Source organism: Acartia tonsa, chromosome 14, assembly GCF_053477335.1.
Source record: "Acartia tonsa isolate MP-2025a chromosome 14, ASM5347733v1, whole genome shotgun sequence".
Classification (NCBI taxonomy): Eukaryota; Metazoa; Arthropoda; class Copepoda; order Calanoida; family Acartiidae; genus Acartia; species Acartia tonsa.
Window position 1 is genome coordinate 35,033,199 of NC_137273.1, and position 17,045 is coordinate 35,050,243.

Consider the following 17,045-nt stretch of genomic DNA (forward strand, 5'->3'; position numbering starts at 1 on the left):
TTGCTTTCATTTATGCTACAAGAGCAATATTCTGTAGATTAAAATTATTTGTTGAAAAGTTTGGACACTGCTAGTTTGTAACCAAACAATAAAAATTTAATTAAATTATCCAAAACTTTCAAGCCAACGAATAAGACAACGTTTTTTTGAGTACCAGTGTAATTTACAGCCCGATGTCTGTCCTCTCACTCTCCTAAGTAATTTGTGACACTAAGATAAGAATTTGACTTTCACAATGAACTAATAAATAAAATAAATTTGTTTTAGATTCAGTATTTGCGCCACGGGATGGACTGGATCTTTCTGGAGATATGGATGCTGCCGACAGGTATAAACTCTCAAGGCTTTGTTTATTTTTTTTATGTGGGGGGGTTGGGTGAAATTTTCCCATAGGCCATTACCTATGCAATATCCTAAAATATAAAGTCTCAAAAAAACGAGGCGGTTTAGGTATAGAGCTATAACACACAAAACAAGAACAAACTTCACTAAGAGGAATATTAAGTAGCTTAGTAAGGTTTTTTGACTGAAGTTAAAGATATTTAAAGCTAGTAGTTTAAATCTATTAAACGTTTCAGAAAAGCCTTATATACTAGTTCTGGGTTGGTTTAAGGATTTTTTAACCTTTTCAATCTATTTGCAGAGTCCCTAGATGCTAGGGGCGCAGCCGCTAGTATGCTATTAGTGCAGCCGTTTACGAAATCTTACAAATCCAAAGCACATTCTTACACAATTTGGTTATGTGTTACACAATTTGTTTTCTTTTTTTGACGACAATCATTTTTTTCAGAGAAATTGAGCAATTCAAGCAGTTTTGTCTGAACACAGTGATGCTTCAGAACCGGACCAAGGTCAACCTGGACCTGAAAAGCATCAAGAAAAAGGAGTAAAGGGTTCGAAGCCCAACCAAAAATTCACCCAGAATAAGAACAAACTATGAAATAAAGGAATTCAGAATTTAAATAAATAAATATTTTTGGGGACAAACTTTAAACTTGTCAAAAAAAAATCTTTGTGGGATTTCTCAGAACGAAAAAAAATCTTCTGGATGCCTTTTTCTGTTTTTAGCTTTAAAAAAAGCTGAAAAGTAAAACCAGTGATCAGTAATTTTTTAAATGATCATGTTTTTTTTTATTAATAGTTATTTATTACTTCGTATTATAGACAGTTTTCAGCGGATATTAAAATGAAACATTGAACTAGTTTCTTGCCTGTAATTTTTTTTGCTAAATTATTTCGATTAACTAGCTTTTATGAATGACCCTCCACCTCAAAGTGAATTTGAGGTGGAACGGTCAAGTTTTTCTTTGCTTGCAAATTTTATTTTCAGTCAATAAATAAGATTCAAAATGACTGAAATTATTTGTTCTTGACCCTCGGCCTCCAGGTTTATTTGGAGGTCGCGTGGTCTAACAATTCATTCCACAAAAATGGATTTGGAAAACGTGGACATTGTGCCAGGGGAATTTAGGTTGCTTATATAGTCCTCAGTTATTGGTCAATACGTTCCTCCATGGTCAGGAGAGAAGATTGGGTAAAATCATAAGGGGTGGGGATGGGGGGTATCGTTATATTAGCCAGCTGTGAGAAACATTTTATCAGGGTATGCGGGAACCTCTCATAATATCCACGTATTCTACATCCATTCTGCAATTTGCTTTTTAAAAATGGCGTGCACTTAAATGCTCAGAAATGTCTCATGAAAAAGGCTTGCGCGACTTTGAAACATCAGTTAGTCTAAAAAAATTAATAGGAATACCTAAAAACCAAGGTCAAGGCTATGTTAATGGCAAATAACATAAGTTCCCATAAACCTATCTTTTTTTTCATAAATGCTCGGTTTCAGAAATTCAAAAATAAATTCAGTAGGCAATGAAGATATTTTTAACCCTTTAATTCCGACAAAAAAATTAATCTAATCTAATTAATCTTGCCTTATAAATATTTTGTTTCCTTTATATAAAACATGATCATAATATTTATTTTTAAAATCATGTATTTGTGAAAAATTGTATTTAATAAGTTATATTTTGGGTGGTTTTCTACTTTTTATGAATAAACATTACCAAAAAAAGTTATAAAAAAGCCTAAAAATAACCAGAAAATACATTTTTATCAGTCCTGGTTATGTAAATAGTAATATAAATTAAATATATGTAAATTATTCAGTTAAAAATTAAAATTACGCCAGTAAATCATTAAAAATAAATTATGATGAATATTTATGTTATGCTATTTTTTCGTAAATAAAGATACTTATATGAAATATTGTTTTTATTTGAATATCTTATTCATTGTTTTAACAAGAATGACAACATCCATAAAAGCGAAGCTCTGAAACGGTAGGACTAAAGGGCATTAACATTTTTAGAGTGTCAGAACTGAATAATCAGAATTTAAATGTATAAGAGTCAAAGCAAAATTGTGAGTAAATTTGTTGAAAAATTGCTTGATGCAGGATAATGTTTAAGGACATACTTATATTTTTAGTACGTGATTATAGAGGTGTTTCGCTTATAACATTATACTCTGTTGTCCCAGGAATCAGTATACCAAAAACCAGATCAATCATGATTAGATCACATAAAAATTTATCTTCTATAATACAAAGTAGAACGATGTCTGTCTGTCCGTCTGAAGCTTAAGATCTCAGTAACCACTGGACCGATTGGGCTCTACTCTTCAGGGAATATACCTACTGGTCCTGTGATGGTTTTAAGCTATTTTCTTTGGGGGTGGGACACCCCGAACCCCCCCCAAAAAAAAAATTTTTTGTTTTACTTTTTCTTTTTAAATCTAAAATACGAAAAATTGGGTTGATCAAACCTCTTGGGGCATAGCCCCCTAGAGGCTAGGGGCGAAGCCGCTAGTTGTTGAAAAAGTAAAAAATAAACATGTCTAAAATGGACGTACGGACATTCTTGTTATGATTATAGAGTTGCTACGCCTTCTAAATTGTACCTAACTACTAAAGGAATCACCATGCAAAGTTTGAAATCGATAGGACAAATCTAACATGCCTAAATTAACGAAAAAAGCTATCCGTTGCGGACCGACCCTAATTATAGAAAAGCTTCGCTTTTAAAAAGAGATAGATGAATAGTAGAGAGATAGATAGATAGAGAGAGTGAGTAAAAATGAAGGGAAAGAGATGTACGCTCAGATTAGAGAGAGTAGTTGAATCAGGGAGCTAAGGGATAAGAAGTTTCCCATGAAATAGAAAGATTTTTCAAAACTGATTACTTGGGCTTACAAATAAACTGTTTCAGTATCTTGGGCCGAAAATGGTCTGTTTTGAAAGCATTTTTGACAAGAGTTATGGCCAAATACTTGTAATGTAATGATTAACCATATAAAAAACTCACAGACTTTATTTCTAATCCCTACGGGACCTTCAACTGCAGTGCCCAAACCCTGCGAAACTACTTAGTACCCAAAATAACCTATCCTTACCTAAGTAATTGGGGGTTTGTTGCTCAACAAGGCACTTTGTGGGAAAACCACATCCAAGGGTGGGGGTGAATGGTTGGTTACACACCTCAAACTTTGAGACCCCTTTCAAATCTTTTTAAAATACCCCCTAAAACTTTTGAAACCTCTAATTTTAAAAAGCCAATATTTTTTCATTACGATACATTATTCCCTATATTTTGTAAAGATAGTTAAAGTATGATAATCGATGTAAAATTACTTGGATATTGCACCAAATTTTCGCCTACTTTAATATAAAGTTGTTTCCAGCTGGTTAATATAACCCATCTACCCCATCCCCTCCCCCTTCTACTGGAGAAACGTACCAACCAATAAATAAGGATTATAATAACAACCAAAAGAACATGTCCTAACTTGATCAGCTCTAAATGGATTTCCTATTCTAGCCCTAGTTTCCTAAAGTGTACAGCAGATAACCCAATTATTGCAGACCCTTTTTTCAGCTACTCCAGAAATTTGTGAAAAGAAAGCGATTTATACATTATACATTCAAAATTTTAATGTTTAAAATTTAAATTTTTTTGGAAGTTTGAAGCTTTTTAAGCTAATAGCAAATTTCGAGATAGGACGCGGACGCTAGGTACACTTTCGGAAACTAAATTGGAGTTCATCCCTAACTTTTGTGATTTTTCTTTAACCCATTCGTGACGAGCTCCCAAAGTTCTAAGTTTTGATTCACCGGGGTTCAACAAAATAGATTTTTTTCAATAATTAATCAACAGAATTCAAATAGTAAGTCAAATTAAAGATCTTACTATTTTTGTTCATAATGGCAATTTTCTTCTTTTTTTTGTTGCGTTTTATTACCTTAAAACCAACTTAATTAAAAAAAATTAAATTACTTCAAAAATAAGAGGTCCACAAAAACGATTGCATATCTAAATTCTATGGATCATTTTACATCTACAACTTATTAAAAGCACCGACTAGTTATTTTTAAAGAAATCACAAAAACTAGGACACGTTCTTTACGACAATATATTCCCTGTGATAATATCCATGTATATTATTATATCCCTAGTATGGGATGATGCACTGATCTTTATCTTGAGCTAAGACTTTCTCTAGTTTTCATACATTTACAAAAATTCATCACCAAACCTTGCAAACCTTGATACAATTTCAAAAGCGAAGCTTTTCTATGATTAAGGATCGGCCGGATCGGAACGTATAGCTTATGATTCCTGTAGTAGTTAGGTACGATTTTAAAAGCGTAGCAACTCTATATTCGTAATCAGAAAGTCCGTATGTTAATTTTAAACATGTTGATTTTTATCATTTTTAAATACAATTTTTTATGTGATGTAATAATCCGATTGATCTGATTTTTTTAATACTTATTCATAAGGACAACAAAGTACAAGCGAAATCTTAACATTGTAAGTATGTCCTTAAACATTATCCTGTATTTCAATAGTTTTTCAATAATTTATAGGAATCATCATGCAAAGTTGAAAACAATAGGAAAATTATAACAGTTCTTGATTAACGAAACAGCTAACCGTTACGGACGGACGGACATACGTATACGCTGACTGACCGACCCTAATTATAGAAAAGCTTCGCTTTTAATAAGAGCACAAAGTTCCACAGGGCAATGTATAATTACCATGTGGGAGAAAATACTTTTAATAAATGTCTTTATTTTATCTTTCATCGAGACGTTCACACAAAATAGCACATTATATACAAATAGCGCCTACGCCCCCTAGAGGCCTCTAGGGGCACTTGAGGATTGGGAGAGTCGAATTTGATAACCCAATTTATTATTTTAGATTTTAAAAGAAAAAGTTAAAAAAAATATAAAGGTTTTTTTTTTGGGGGGGGGGTATTGTTTTTCTAGAGGCGATTTCTCTTGGGAGGGTGGTGGTAACCTCCCTCAAAATAGTTAAAAACCTATGAGAAGCTACCCTGTTAAGGAGCACCCAATTGGTTTAGTGGTTAGCGAGATAATTCGGTACAAACAAACAGACAGACACACAGACAGACCTTTTACTTTATTATAAGTATATCAAACTCATATCGGATGCGCCCCTAGTATCCAGGAGATCTAAATTCAAAGGGTTTATTTAAAGATATTTTAAAACTATTAAAAGAAATAAATCTAAAATAAAAAATGCCTTAAACCATCCCGGGATCTTAATGAAGCTTCCCACCAAAAAAGAATTCAATCAGTTCAGTATTTATTAATATCTTAAATTTCTTTATAATATAGGATTCTAAAAATCATACAGTTTCTTCTATTATATGTTTCAATATAGTTCAAAAATTACTTTTTAAATATTAGGAACTTTTGATGAACACTAATTTAATGTCTTTATTTTATTAAAGTATGTATACCTTAAAATAAAATAACTATAATAGGACTTTACTTATATACCGAATGATTATTTTATTTTTTTTTAAGGGGGGGGGGGAGGTTTGGGAAATAAAACTTTAAAGAAATCTTTGATTTTACTAATAGTAATGGATTTATTATAACTTGGATCTTACACAAGATTATCATGTACTCTAAAAAAACGATCTCACAGATCCATCCCCAACCAAATAAACCAACATTATCACTTGTAGAGTTACAGAACTAAATAATCAGAATATAAATGTATAAAAGTCTTTACAAAAAATTTAAGTAAATTTGTTGAAAAACTGCTAAAATACAGGATGATATTTAAGGACATACCTACATTATTAGTACTTGATTATAGAGATGCTCCGCTTGTACTTTTTTTGAATCAGTATGCCAAAAATCAGATTAATCGAATATTTATATCACATAAAAATTTGCAGTTAAAAAAAAAAAAAATTACCATCCTTAAAATGGACGCACGGACATTCTGGTAACGATTATAAAGTTGCTAAATACTACCTTACTACTACAGAAATCACTATGAAATCGATAGGACATTTCAAACCTGCCTAAATTGACAAAAAGAGCTAACCGATACGGACGGACGGAACGAACCTAATAATAGAAAAGAAAAACAGAACGATAAAGTTTCTGTAAATTCTATGTGTGAAAATCTGGTAAAACTGCACAAAGATGGGAAAATAGAATTCCTAGATTAACGAAAGGGTGGATAATTAGACTAGGGCAATTTTGTCCACATGAAGCGTAGCATCGTAGAAAGGGAGGATTTGATTTTTAACTATTAATTGTGTTTAATGAAGGGGATGATTTTGCTAATTATCACTTGGGATATACACATTTCTGTCGTCCATTGTCGTCTGCAATAATATAAAACTAAAATAAAATGTCATTATCAGAATTGCGTTAAAGCTGTAAGTTAATAGAGGGGCTCTGCTCTTAAGGAAGGCAAATTGTTGAAATAAATGTCTATTTCAAATACAAAGAAAGAGAGTTTTCTCAAAACCGTAGATGTAAATAAAATTTAAGGAGCCACAGTTATGGAATCTCGACGACAAAGATTTTTTTATCCAATCTTGACAAGTGAGGTATTTTTGGAAAGAGGAATATATAGAGAAAACGCCTATGAAAATTAGAAAATCCGCAGAAATCATATTTGCAAGTTATTTGCAAAAATCTGCAATGTTAATTTGCAAAATTAATTTCATGCCTTAAATGACTTATTTAAAAAGAAATTTTTTTATGAAATGTGTTTATTTATAAGTATAGAACATACTTAAGGCAACAAAAAAATTCTTTAGTGTTACTTCTTTCACCTTATATATGAAAAAAGCAGTTTCTCACATTTTATGATAAAACAAGGTATAGGAACAAAAAATATGTTTTTTCTTGATGCAAACACAATAATTGGCATAAAATCTATCATCCTAAATGTAAAAATCATATATAGAATCCTTTTTAGAGCAAAAATAGTGCAAAAAGTAACCAAGACATTTTTGCAAAGTATGAAAATCTAAAGAAAATAGTTCTTTTTGATTTTGATATACATATCAGATAAATGTATATAAAATTAGTGATCAAAAACTATAAAACAAGTTATAACTTTTTCAACCCTATCATTGATTAAAATGCACTTTTAGGTTTACTTATTACCAAAGTAGCACATAAAAACTCTTTTAATTAAGTTATTAATCAAAATAAATTCAAATCAACAATTAGGCATTTTTTATAATGCAGTAGACCATTTTGTAGTTGTTTTTTTGGCATTTATTTTGTTTATTTACATCATAAAAAGAGTTTTTATGCACTACTTCGGTAATTCTTAAACCTAAAAGTGCAATTTAATCAATGATAGTGTTGAAAAAACTTATAACATGTTTTATAGTTTTTAATCACTAATTTTATATACATTTATCTGATATGTATATCAAAAGCAAAAAGAACTATTTTCTTCAGATTTTCATACTTTGCAAAAATGTCTTGGTTACTTTTTGTACTATATTAGCTCTAAAAAGGATTCTATATCTGATTTTTACATTTAGGAAGATAGATTTTATGCCAGGTATTGTGTTTACATCAAGAAAAATCATATTTTTTTTGTTCCTATACCTTTTTTTATCATAAAATGTGAGAAACTGCTTTTTTCATATATAAGGTGAAAAAAGTAACACTAAAGAATTTTTTTTTGCCCTAAGTATGTTCTAAACTTATAAATAAACACATTTCATAAAAAGATTTTTTCTAAATAAGTCATTTAAGGCATGAAATTAATTTTGCAAAATAGCATAGCAGATTTTTGCAAATAACTTGCAAATATGATTTCTGCGGATTTTCTAATTTTCATAGGCGTTTTCTATATATATTCCTCTTTCCAAAAATACCTCACTTGTCAAGATTGGATAAAAAAATCTTTGTCGTCGAGATTCCATAACTGTGGAGCGAAGCTACCTTTAAGTTTTAAATGTTCGTATGTCTGTTCGCTTAGCCGTCTGACTGTCTCTCTGGAAAATTTCTCCGCTACTATTAAAGACGGGCTTCTGAAATTTCTTATGAAGATTTAATTTTAAAAATCGCACCTACCCTATAACTCACTTTGTCCGTCTGTCTGTCTGTACCTAGTCATATGCATAAACCCTTAATCGCGCTTTTGGCTACTTGTAATAAAAGCTTCATTGTGAGAACCCCCCCCCCCCAAGAAAAAAATGGTAATTACATAAAACAGTAGGCTATGGGGGATGAATGAGACAATATGCAGGGATCTAAAGGGATAAGACAATAGCTAAAAAATTTATGTATTTCCCCAATGATGATACACAAAATTACAAAATTCTGTAGATTACAATTAATGGATGAAACTTTTGGACACTCAATGAACCAACCAATCAAAATTCAATATTAAGCTAACGTTATTACTAAATTTATTATAAAACAATGTCCCCTCCTTCCCTGGGTAGAATGAGATAAATATGTGAATGTTATTTTTTTGTCATTCATGATTGCAAGTAGCGCAGCTACTATATAGCTAGGGTCTGTCTATACGTCCGTCTGATATAGACAATTACTTCATATTTTATAATAAGAAAATCTTTTGAAGTTGCTCAAATTCTCTGATCTAAAATCCTGTTGATTCATTTTTTGACAATACATGTGTCTTAACCTCTTTTCGAGGAAGCTTTGTGTTAATCAAGATCAAAATTAATTCCTTATTCATTATCACAAATTAAGCGCAAATGTCGTCTTCTTTGACTTTCCTTTTCTAAAGAGACGCGGCATGGATTGTTTATATTTTGATGCGTCCACGTTCGTTACTTTTGAATGATATGTGAGTGTGTGAAGATTTCGGAGAACAAAGTTGGGCCTATCATTGGTCTCATAGTGCGTGAACGACCCTAGTATACCAGGGGCTTGAAACCATAAGAACTTCAGGTAGAATTTGTTAATTTTATTTAAATGAGTGGCGTATAGGACGATTTTATTAAGTGTAAAAGGCTTTAGCCAGCTAAACATGAAACTTTATTATGATTAATTATTATGTTTTAGTAATTTTTTATGTGCTTGTATTTTTGCATTTAACAATGATTTATTAAACCAAATAATTTTCCTTTAAAGCCAAAGTTTCCAAAGATTCTTAACCGTAGAAAAAAATGATTTTAAAAAGCAAATAAGATTACATGGTTATAAAAACTGGAATTTTGTATTAATTGATTTTGTAATTTCAGGACTTTGAAATAGTTGCCTCAATAAATCTATAATCAAACCTGCTGTTGAAACTTGATGGTTCCTGGTATTGGGGGTTTGTGTGTACGTCAACAAGATCTCTAGAACTTCCCGCTAATTCGGAAGTCACACTCAACCAAAGTGTCATGGTTGAGACAATTTCAAAGTATCTGAAGAATAGGCGTTAGCATTCTTCAAGAGATCAATAGCATCCAGTGATTATTGATGCAATAAACTGTGACAATTTTTTCTGTGAAATAAGTACCTAGTGAATCAATATGCCACTAACCAAAAAGCAGAAAATTGAGCGAGCTATCGCTATTGGCAGTGAAAGGCTAGAAGTGTTTGATGAACAGTTAAAAGTGTTTTATGACAATCTAAAAGCCTGCCAAAGTTTTAGTTCATGTGAAAATGTGAATTTAAAATCAATTCGTGACATTTTTAGTGAGGTCAAGGACCAATTTGACCTAATAAAAAGTCTAAAACCTGCCGTGGAGACTAGTGAGTTGCGCGAGTTCAAGCGTGATTTGGATGAAGCTAGTGAACAGAAAACTGTTGCAGATAAAGTTTATGCATCGTTGGAGCAGTGTACGAAAATTCTGCACTGGCTTGACAATGATTCAGACGACGCGAGGTCAAGCACTGTCGCCAGGAACCTCGACGTCATTGAGAAGGTGAGGATGGACATGGGAGTGCTTAAAATTTCCATGGAGTTGCGCCAAGAAGTACGTGATATGTACCGAAGGCTTAGAGAGATGGAACGTCGTTCATCTAACTTGGATGAGAGTGGGACACCTGCCATACTCTCCAGAAGTATGTCTGCCGTGGATATTCGGAGTTCCAACCCGCAGTATTGGCGCTGGGACAACAGTTTGTTGCCGTCCTTTGACGGTACTGACACGGATTACTCCAACTTTAAACAGGTCTTTAAAGATCTATGCGCTGGTTACGGATTTTCTGACCAGAGGTTAAGTCTGATGTTGTGTATGGAGAAGGTGATAACCAACCCGGAGCTACGCAAGCAAGTGTCAGCGATTAGAGTTCACAATGAACAATGGTTGTTTTTGGATCAGATGTTTGTATCAAACACCCGCTGGTTCATGAAGATTTTAACTAAGCTGAACAAGATGAAACCTGTGGATAAACCTGTGGATGTGGTTAGTGCAATTGCTACCTTCAAGAGCACCATGCAGGAAGTAGAAGCCATCGTTGGTTCTGAAGCTAAGGATTACCACAGCCTAACTCTTATTCATATTTTCAAAGACAAATGCCCTGAGAGAGAAAATTATGATGGAGCTAGGTAGCATGAACCAACCAGACATCAAGAAGATTGTGGAACTGCTGGAGAGGACAAGGGGAGCAATGTTGGCTGGTGATATGTCCTATGACACTAGCGCCGGCAAGAGAAATCGTGACAGAGCTGCCGCCGCGCAAGTATCTGGCCGCAGCGACAATAAGAATGGAAAGGCTGGAAAGGACAAGACTTCCAAGTGGAACAGTACGTGTCCTGTTGAAAGCTGCAAGGAGAAACATCTGATTTTCCGTTGCCTCACGTTTAAGAAGATGGATGTGGTTGACCGAAAAAAAGTTGTCCAGCAGAAGAAGTTGTGTGAACTCTGCCTGTGTGACGGCCATGCTGCTGACAAGTGTAATAAATCGGATAAGCTTGGTGTTTGTGGCACCAATAATTGCGACAGATATCATAGCCGGTTGATCCATGAGTCTAGTGCTGGTGTGAATACAGTCTACCTGGCGGCGGCACCTGCCACGCCACCGTCATGTTTGACTCCGGTGCAAATTTGCCACTTGTGTCTGAGAAGTTATCCAACAAGTTGAAGCTGAAATCTACCGGCAGATATACAACTATTTCTGTGGCTGACGGCAGTGAGACTTCCTGCCGCAATGTTGTGTTTTATCTGAAGGATAGGGACGGTAATTTGAGGGAGTTTGAGGCAGCTGTCATGCCTACCCTCGGCGGGGCCAACGAGATGCGCTCGGTCCACCCCGAAACTGCCGCCGAAATATTTAAGATGCCGCCAGAAAGATTTACATATATTAGTGGAGGCTTAGATATCATCATTGGAAATACACATCCTGACGTGTTTCCATCAACCTACCAGAAAGTGGGCCAGTCTATGTTGTGGCGAACCATTTTTGGTAGTGGTTTTATCTGTACAAGTGCTGACGGTGGAGCTGGTGACCAAAAATCGGCATATAAAGCTGTCAGTGTTAGTGGAGGCATCTTGCCAGACTTTTTGACGTCTGAATCGTTTGGCGTACAGCCGCAGGCACTTTGTCCTGGATGTACTGCCTGTCAAGAGTGCAAGGCTATGGCCGACGGCACTACCTGGGACCAGCGTGAGAGGCAGAGAATAATTGAGGCAGGTTTAACACTAGACTTGCAATCCAACAAGTGGACAGGTCAATATGCTTACATTGAAGATCCTCACACTTTGCCCTACAATGAGAGTTTAGCCCGCAAAATTGCTGAAAAGGATCGTGCCAGGATGGTCAAGGAGGGTACCTATGATATGTATGTGCAGGTATTCAATGACGCCATCTCCAGAGGCGTTTTTCAAAAAGCAACGCCTGAAGAATTGAAGTATGAAGGGCCCAAGTCTTGTTCATCAATAGTGGTTGCTTTCAAGGAGGATTCAAGCTCAACACCCATGAGATTGTGTGCAAATAGTTCTCTGACGTTCAAGGGTACCAGTTTTAATCACATAATGCTGGGAGGTCCACCGCCAATGCAGAAGATTTTTTATCATTTGTTGCTGTTCCGCGGTTATAAGGTTGGTTTAACCGCGGACATTTCCAAGTTTTATAACTCCATCCTGGCCACAGAGTTCGACAGCCAGATGAAGAGAGTTTTATTTTCCCCGATGCCAGACGGTCCACTTGAAATTTACCTGACTAATGTGGTGAATTTTGGCGAGTTGGCTGCTGGGAATCTGGCAGTTACAGCCCTGAAGTTGATGTCCCGCCTGTTCGGCGGAAAGAGTGAAGCAGAGGTCAAGGAGATGTATGGAGAGGGACAGATAAATGGTAGTGATATTGTTGCAAAACCTGAATTATGGAAGGAGCCAGAAATACCTACCTACCCCGAGGAAGATTTCAAGTTACCTCAGATTCCAGTTGCAGTCAAGCTTGAGAAGCACAGCTTCATAAATGATGTCATTTCGGGGGCAGGATCTGTGCCAGAAGCCAAGGAGATGATGAAAGAAGCCGACAGAATTATCAGCAAAGGTAGTTTTTCCTTCAAACAAGTCATTTATTCTGGTGATGATTGCCAGCCAACCAAGGTTCTTGGGCTGATATGGAAGCCAGCCACTGATGTGTTATCCATCGCCACAAGAGTCAACCAAGATGGTAAAGTCAAGGGAAAGAAGGTGAAAGAGGATGCTGATTTGTACAACCTCCAGGACGCCTTGGATGAGAATCTGACAAAGAAGATGGTCCACAGGTTCGCCGCCCAGACCTTCAACCCGCTCGGGCTTTGCAGCCCTATCCTGTTGAGAATTAAACTTGTCCTGCGGAAAACATGTTTGCTGAATTTGGGCTGGCAAGATTTCATTCCAAAAAGTCTACGGGATGAACTTGTTAAGTCGCTGGAGGACAGAGCTGAGGTCGCTAAATTGGAGTTTGACCGTTGTGGGGTCTCGGAGGAACCAACTGGCCTTCCATCCTTGATGATGTTTTCGGATGGGTCATCAGAGGCATATGCATGTATGGCATATTTGAGGTGCCCAACTAGGCAAGGGTTTGAAACGTTCCTGCTAGCCACCAAGTCAAGAGTTGCGCCGGTCAAGACTGAATCAATTCCACGCCTTGAATTGATGGGTTGCCAGATGTCCACCAGGTTGTCAAAGTCCATCAGAGATGCCCTGCCCTTTGATGTTATCAGAGTGATGTACTTTACTGATTCATCGTGTGTTTTATCACAAATTGTTTCCAACAGTGCCATGTTGAACACATTTAATTCTCATCGCATTGGAGAAATCCAATCTGCAACCAACAAGGATGACTGGAGGTGGGTCCCTGGGACACACAATGTTGTAGATTTGGGCACCAGAAGCACCTGCAAGGTATCAGATTTAGGTCCAGGTTCCAGGTACAGATTGGGCCCAGAATGGTTGCGCCAGGATGAAAGTGCGTGGCCGGTGAAAACTGCCGAGCAAGTCAAGCAGGATTTACCACCGGAGGAGTTAAATACCAAGATGGTTAAGTTGTGTTCGATGAAAGTTACCGGAGAAGCCGCTGAAGATGTCTTTAGGTTCAAGCACAGGAGGTCATTCGGACAGGCCAAGCGTATTATGGCAGCTGTCCTGCAAGTGTCGAATACCTGGTTGAAGAAGCTGAAGAGCAGACAAGAAGGCAAGACTACAGCCGCTGGTAGTCATGTAGCAGCCGCAGATTCTGTGTACAAGCCGTCTTTGTACAATTTTATGGCGGCGGCGGAACTTTTCATTGTGTCATGTAGCCAACAGGATGAGTGGACAAATGACGCTAAAGGCAATTATTCGTCATTGAATCCATTGGTGCATGAAGTATCCTTGACCTGGCCTGTCGTTGGTCCCGGAGGTAAATATGTGACCAGGGAGATGCGTATTCTGAAAATGGTTGGTCGTGGCGAGCCCGTCATTGACGCCATTACTGGTGGCCGTAAAATGCTATTTGAAGACATGCCAGGTTTAGTAATTTTGGAGCCTGGTAATTGGTTAGCTTCTGTCATTATGAGAGAAGCGCATGTTGAGCTTCATTCTGGTGTCCGTGGAACTTTAGCTGAGAGCCGCCGTTCGTGCTGGATTGTGAAGGCAAGGAGGTTGTCCATCATGGAGGTTAAGAAGTGTTGGCCCTGCAGTGTTGAGAGGGCCAAGGAATGTCGTACAACCATGAAGGATGTGTTACCTGACAAGTTGGTTCCGAGCAGGCCATTTGAAGCTGTGCAAGTTGACCTTATGGGTCCGCTGGTTACGAGGAGATCTGCCGCAAAAACGAGGAGTCAGACAGCAACGAAGAAGGTGTGGGTGTTCGTGGTAGTCTGCAGGTTCTCGGGGGTGCTGTGGTTGGATGCCTTGGAGAAGTATGATACCAGCAGTATCCTGTTGTCCCTGCGCAAGTTGGAGGCTGTTCATTGTCTGCCGAAGGTTATAGTAAGCGACATGGACACACAATTGTCTGCTGCTCGCAAGGTTTTAGAGCAGAAGTTGGGCAGCCAGGTAGAGTTTTCTTGGTCCCAGATTCCGGCCCGAGCCCACCATTTTATTGGGCAAGCTGAGAAAATGGTGGGATTAACCAAGAAATTGCTGTCCAAGAAGTTGGTGAATAGTTCTGTTAATTTTAATGAGCTCCTGGTGCTGTTGGCAGAGGTTAGCAAGTTAATGAATAGCAGACCATTGACGATAGAAGCTGCGAATGACGTGGAGAATTGGCGGCTGATTACCCCTGGCCAGCTGCTGGGAAATGTAGACCGCCAGCCGTTGTGCAATGTGGCGATGAAACCTGAGGACCAAATTTCCTCCAGGTTGAAGTTGTTAGAAGATTTGTCTGCCCAGTTTTGGACTTCCTACCGCCAGGAGATTTTGCCGAAGATTTTAAGGATGTCCAAGTGGAAAGATGAAATGGCGGAGCCGCTAGCTGACGGAGATATAGTGCTGGTTACGAGTACCAATCCGCTGATGAGATGTTTGCGGATGGGCCGTGTGACGAGGATTGAGGATGGGAGAAAGACTGCAAGAGTCTTGTTCAGGCTGACAGATAAATCTCCCCTGGAAGAACATGCTGTATCAGTCAGGCAGTTATTAAAAATTATGATTAATAATTGATTCTTATTTTATGGAAACTGAGATTTTTTTTAGTAAAATAAAAGCCACATTTTCATATGCCTATTTTTATGCCTAAAATAAGAATCAAGCGAAATGCGATTAATTTTTATTCTATTTCATATGCTCAAATTTAATTTTATTGAGTTTAATTTCTTTCCAAAAGTACAATTCATTATAAAACTTACCTGAAAAGTTTACCAAAAAAGAATAAATGTGTCGAGGTTGCGTGATTCGATATTTATTCTAAGAAAAAAATCAAGTATTTTTTTAGCAGATTTTTTAAAAATTACATATGAATTTCAATCAAGTAAAACATTTTTATTCAGATCAAGGAATGATTGAAAATTCATATTTAAAGTTTCATTTTTTACAAAGAAAAATTGGTATTTTTTTCATAATTTTGATGAAAATTCTAACAAAGATATTATTATTATTTTGCTATTATCTAAGTATTGAAAAGTTTTATTGTTGATTAAGATAGTTACAGTTCTTATTCATTAAGTTTGAAAAACTTTCTGCCCAAGGATTTTGAAATATTTTTTCTTACTACTCTTTTTGATGCTTAACAAATTTAGTTTTAAGTACCTATAAATCTTAATTTTCTTGTCTAAGATTTATTTCGTTTTATATTTTACCATTATTTGTTTACATTTCATCCTGATTTCGTAGGTACTTATTGATTTATTAATAATGATTTATTACCTATTGATTATGAAATGATTATTAATTAGTATAAGTTGTTATATTTACAACATCATGATTAATAGAATTATCCATTTTAGGATTTGTGTATGTGATCTTGTGAGTGTCATGTGCCTGGAATATTGTATGGTACAAACCAATCCCCATCCTTCTATCCTAAAATGTGAGGTATTATGAGTCCTAGTGAGGAGTATAATATTGTGTATGCATTTCACGGGGTTTCATTTAGTTAGGAGCAAAAATTGTCATGTTTTTCGGGATGTGGCCATTCTCATGTGATTATGGTGAGTTGAGTTTAGTGAGAAATGTTGCTAGTGCTCAGCGCAAAAAACCTTGAATCTCGTTAAGGAAGTTAATTTGACTTTCAAACGGGGGGTGTGTCTTAACCTCTTTTCGAGGAAGCTTTGTGTTTATCAAGATCGAAATTAATTCCTTATTCATTATCCCAAATTAAGCGCAAATGTCGTCTTGTTTGACTTTCCTTTTCTAAAGAGACGCGGCATGGATTGTTTATATTTTGATGCGTCCACGTTTGTTACTTTTGAATGATATGTGAGTGTGTGAAGATTTCGGAGAACAAAGTTGGGCCTATCATTGGTCTCATAGTGCGTGAACGACCCTAGTATACCAGGGGCTTGAAACCATAAGAACTTCAGGTAGAATTTGTTAATTTTATTTAAATGAGTGGCGTATAGGACGATTTTATTAAGTGTAAAAGGCTTTAGCCAGCTAAACATGAAACTTTATTATGATTAATTATTATGTTTTAGTAATTTTTTATGTGCTTGTATTTTTGCATTTAACAATGATTTATTAAACCAAATAATTTTCCTTTAAAGCCAAAGTTTCCAAAGATTCTTAACCGTAGAAAAAAATGATTTTAAAAAGCAAATAAGATTACGTGGTTATAAAAACTGGAATTTTGTATTAATTGATTTTGTAAT

At 36.0% G+C, this 17,045-nt stretch overlaps 1 protein-coding gene across 2 annotated transcripts in view; it reads left to right on the forward strand.

Annotated features, from left to right (window-relative positions):
• Positions 1-2,266, forward strand: part of LOC145305277 (uncharacterized) — a 41,777-nt gene extending 39,511 nt beyond the window's left edge. For both annotated transcript variants that reach the window (XM_080146885.1, XM_080146886.1), the window contains exons 35-36: positions 268-328; positions 791-2,266. In XM_080146885.1, the coding sequence (XP_080003011.1) occupies positions 268-328; positions 791-890 (161 nt within the window). In that variant the 3' untranslated portion in view covers positions 891-2,266. The remainder of the gene's footprint in view (positions 1-267; positions 329-790) is intronic.
• Positions 2,267-17,045: the final 14,779 nt, after the last annotated feature.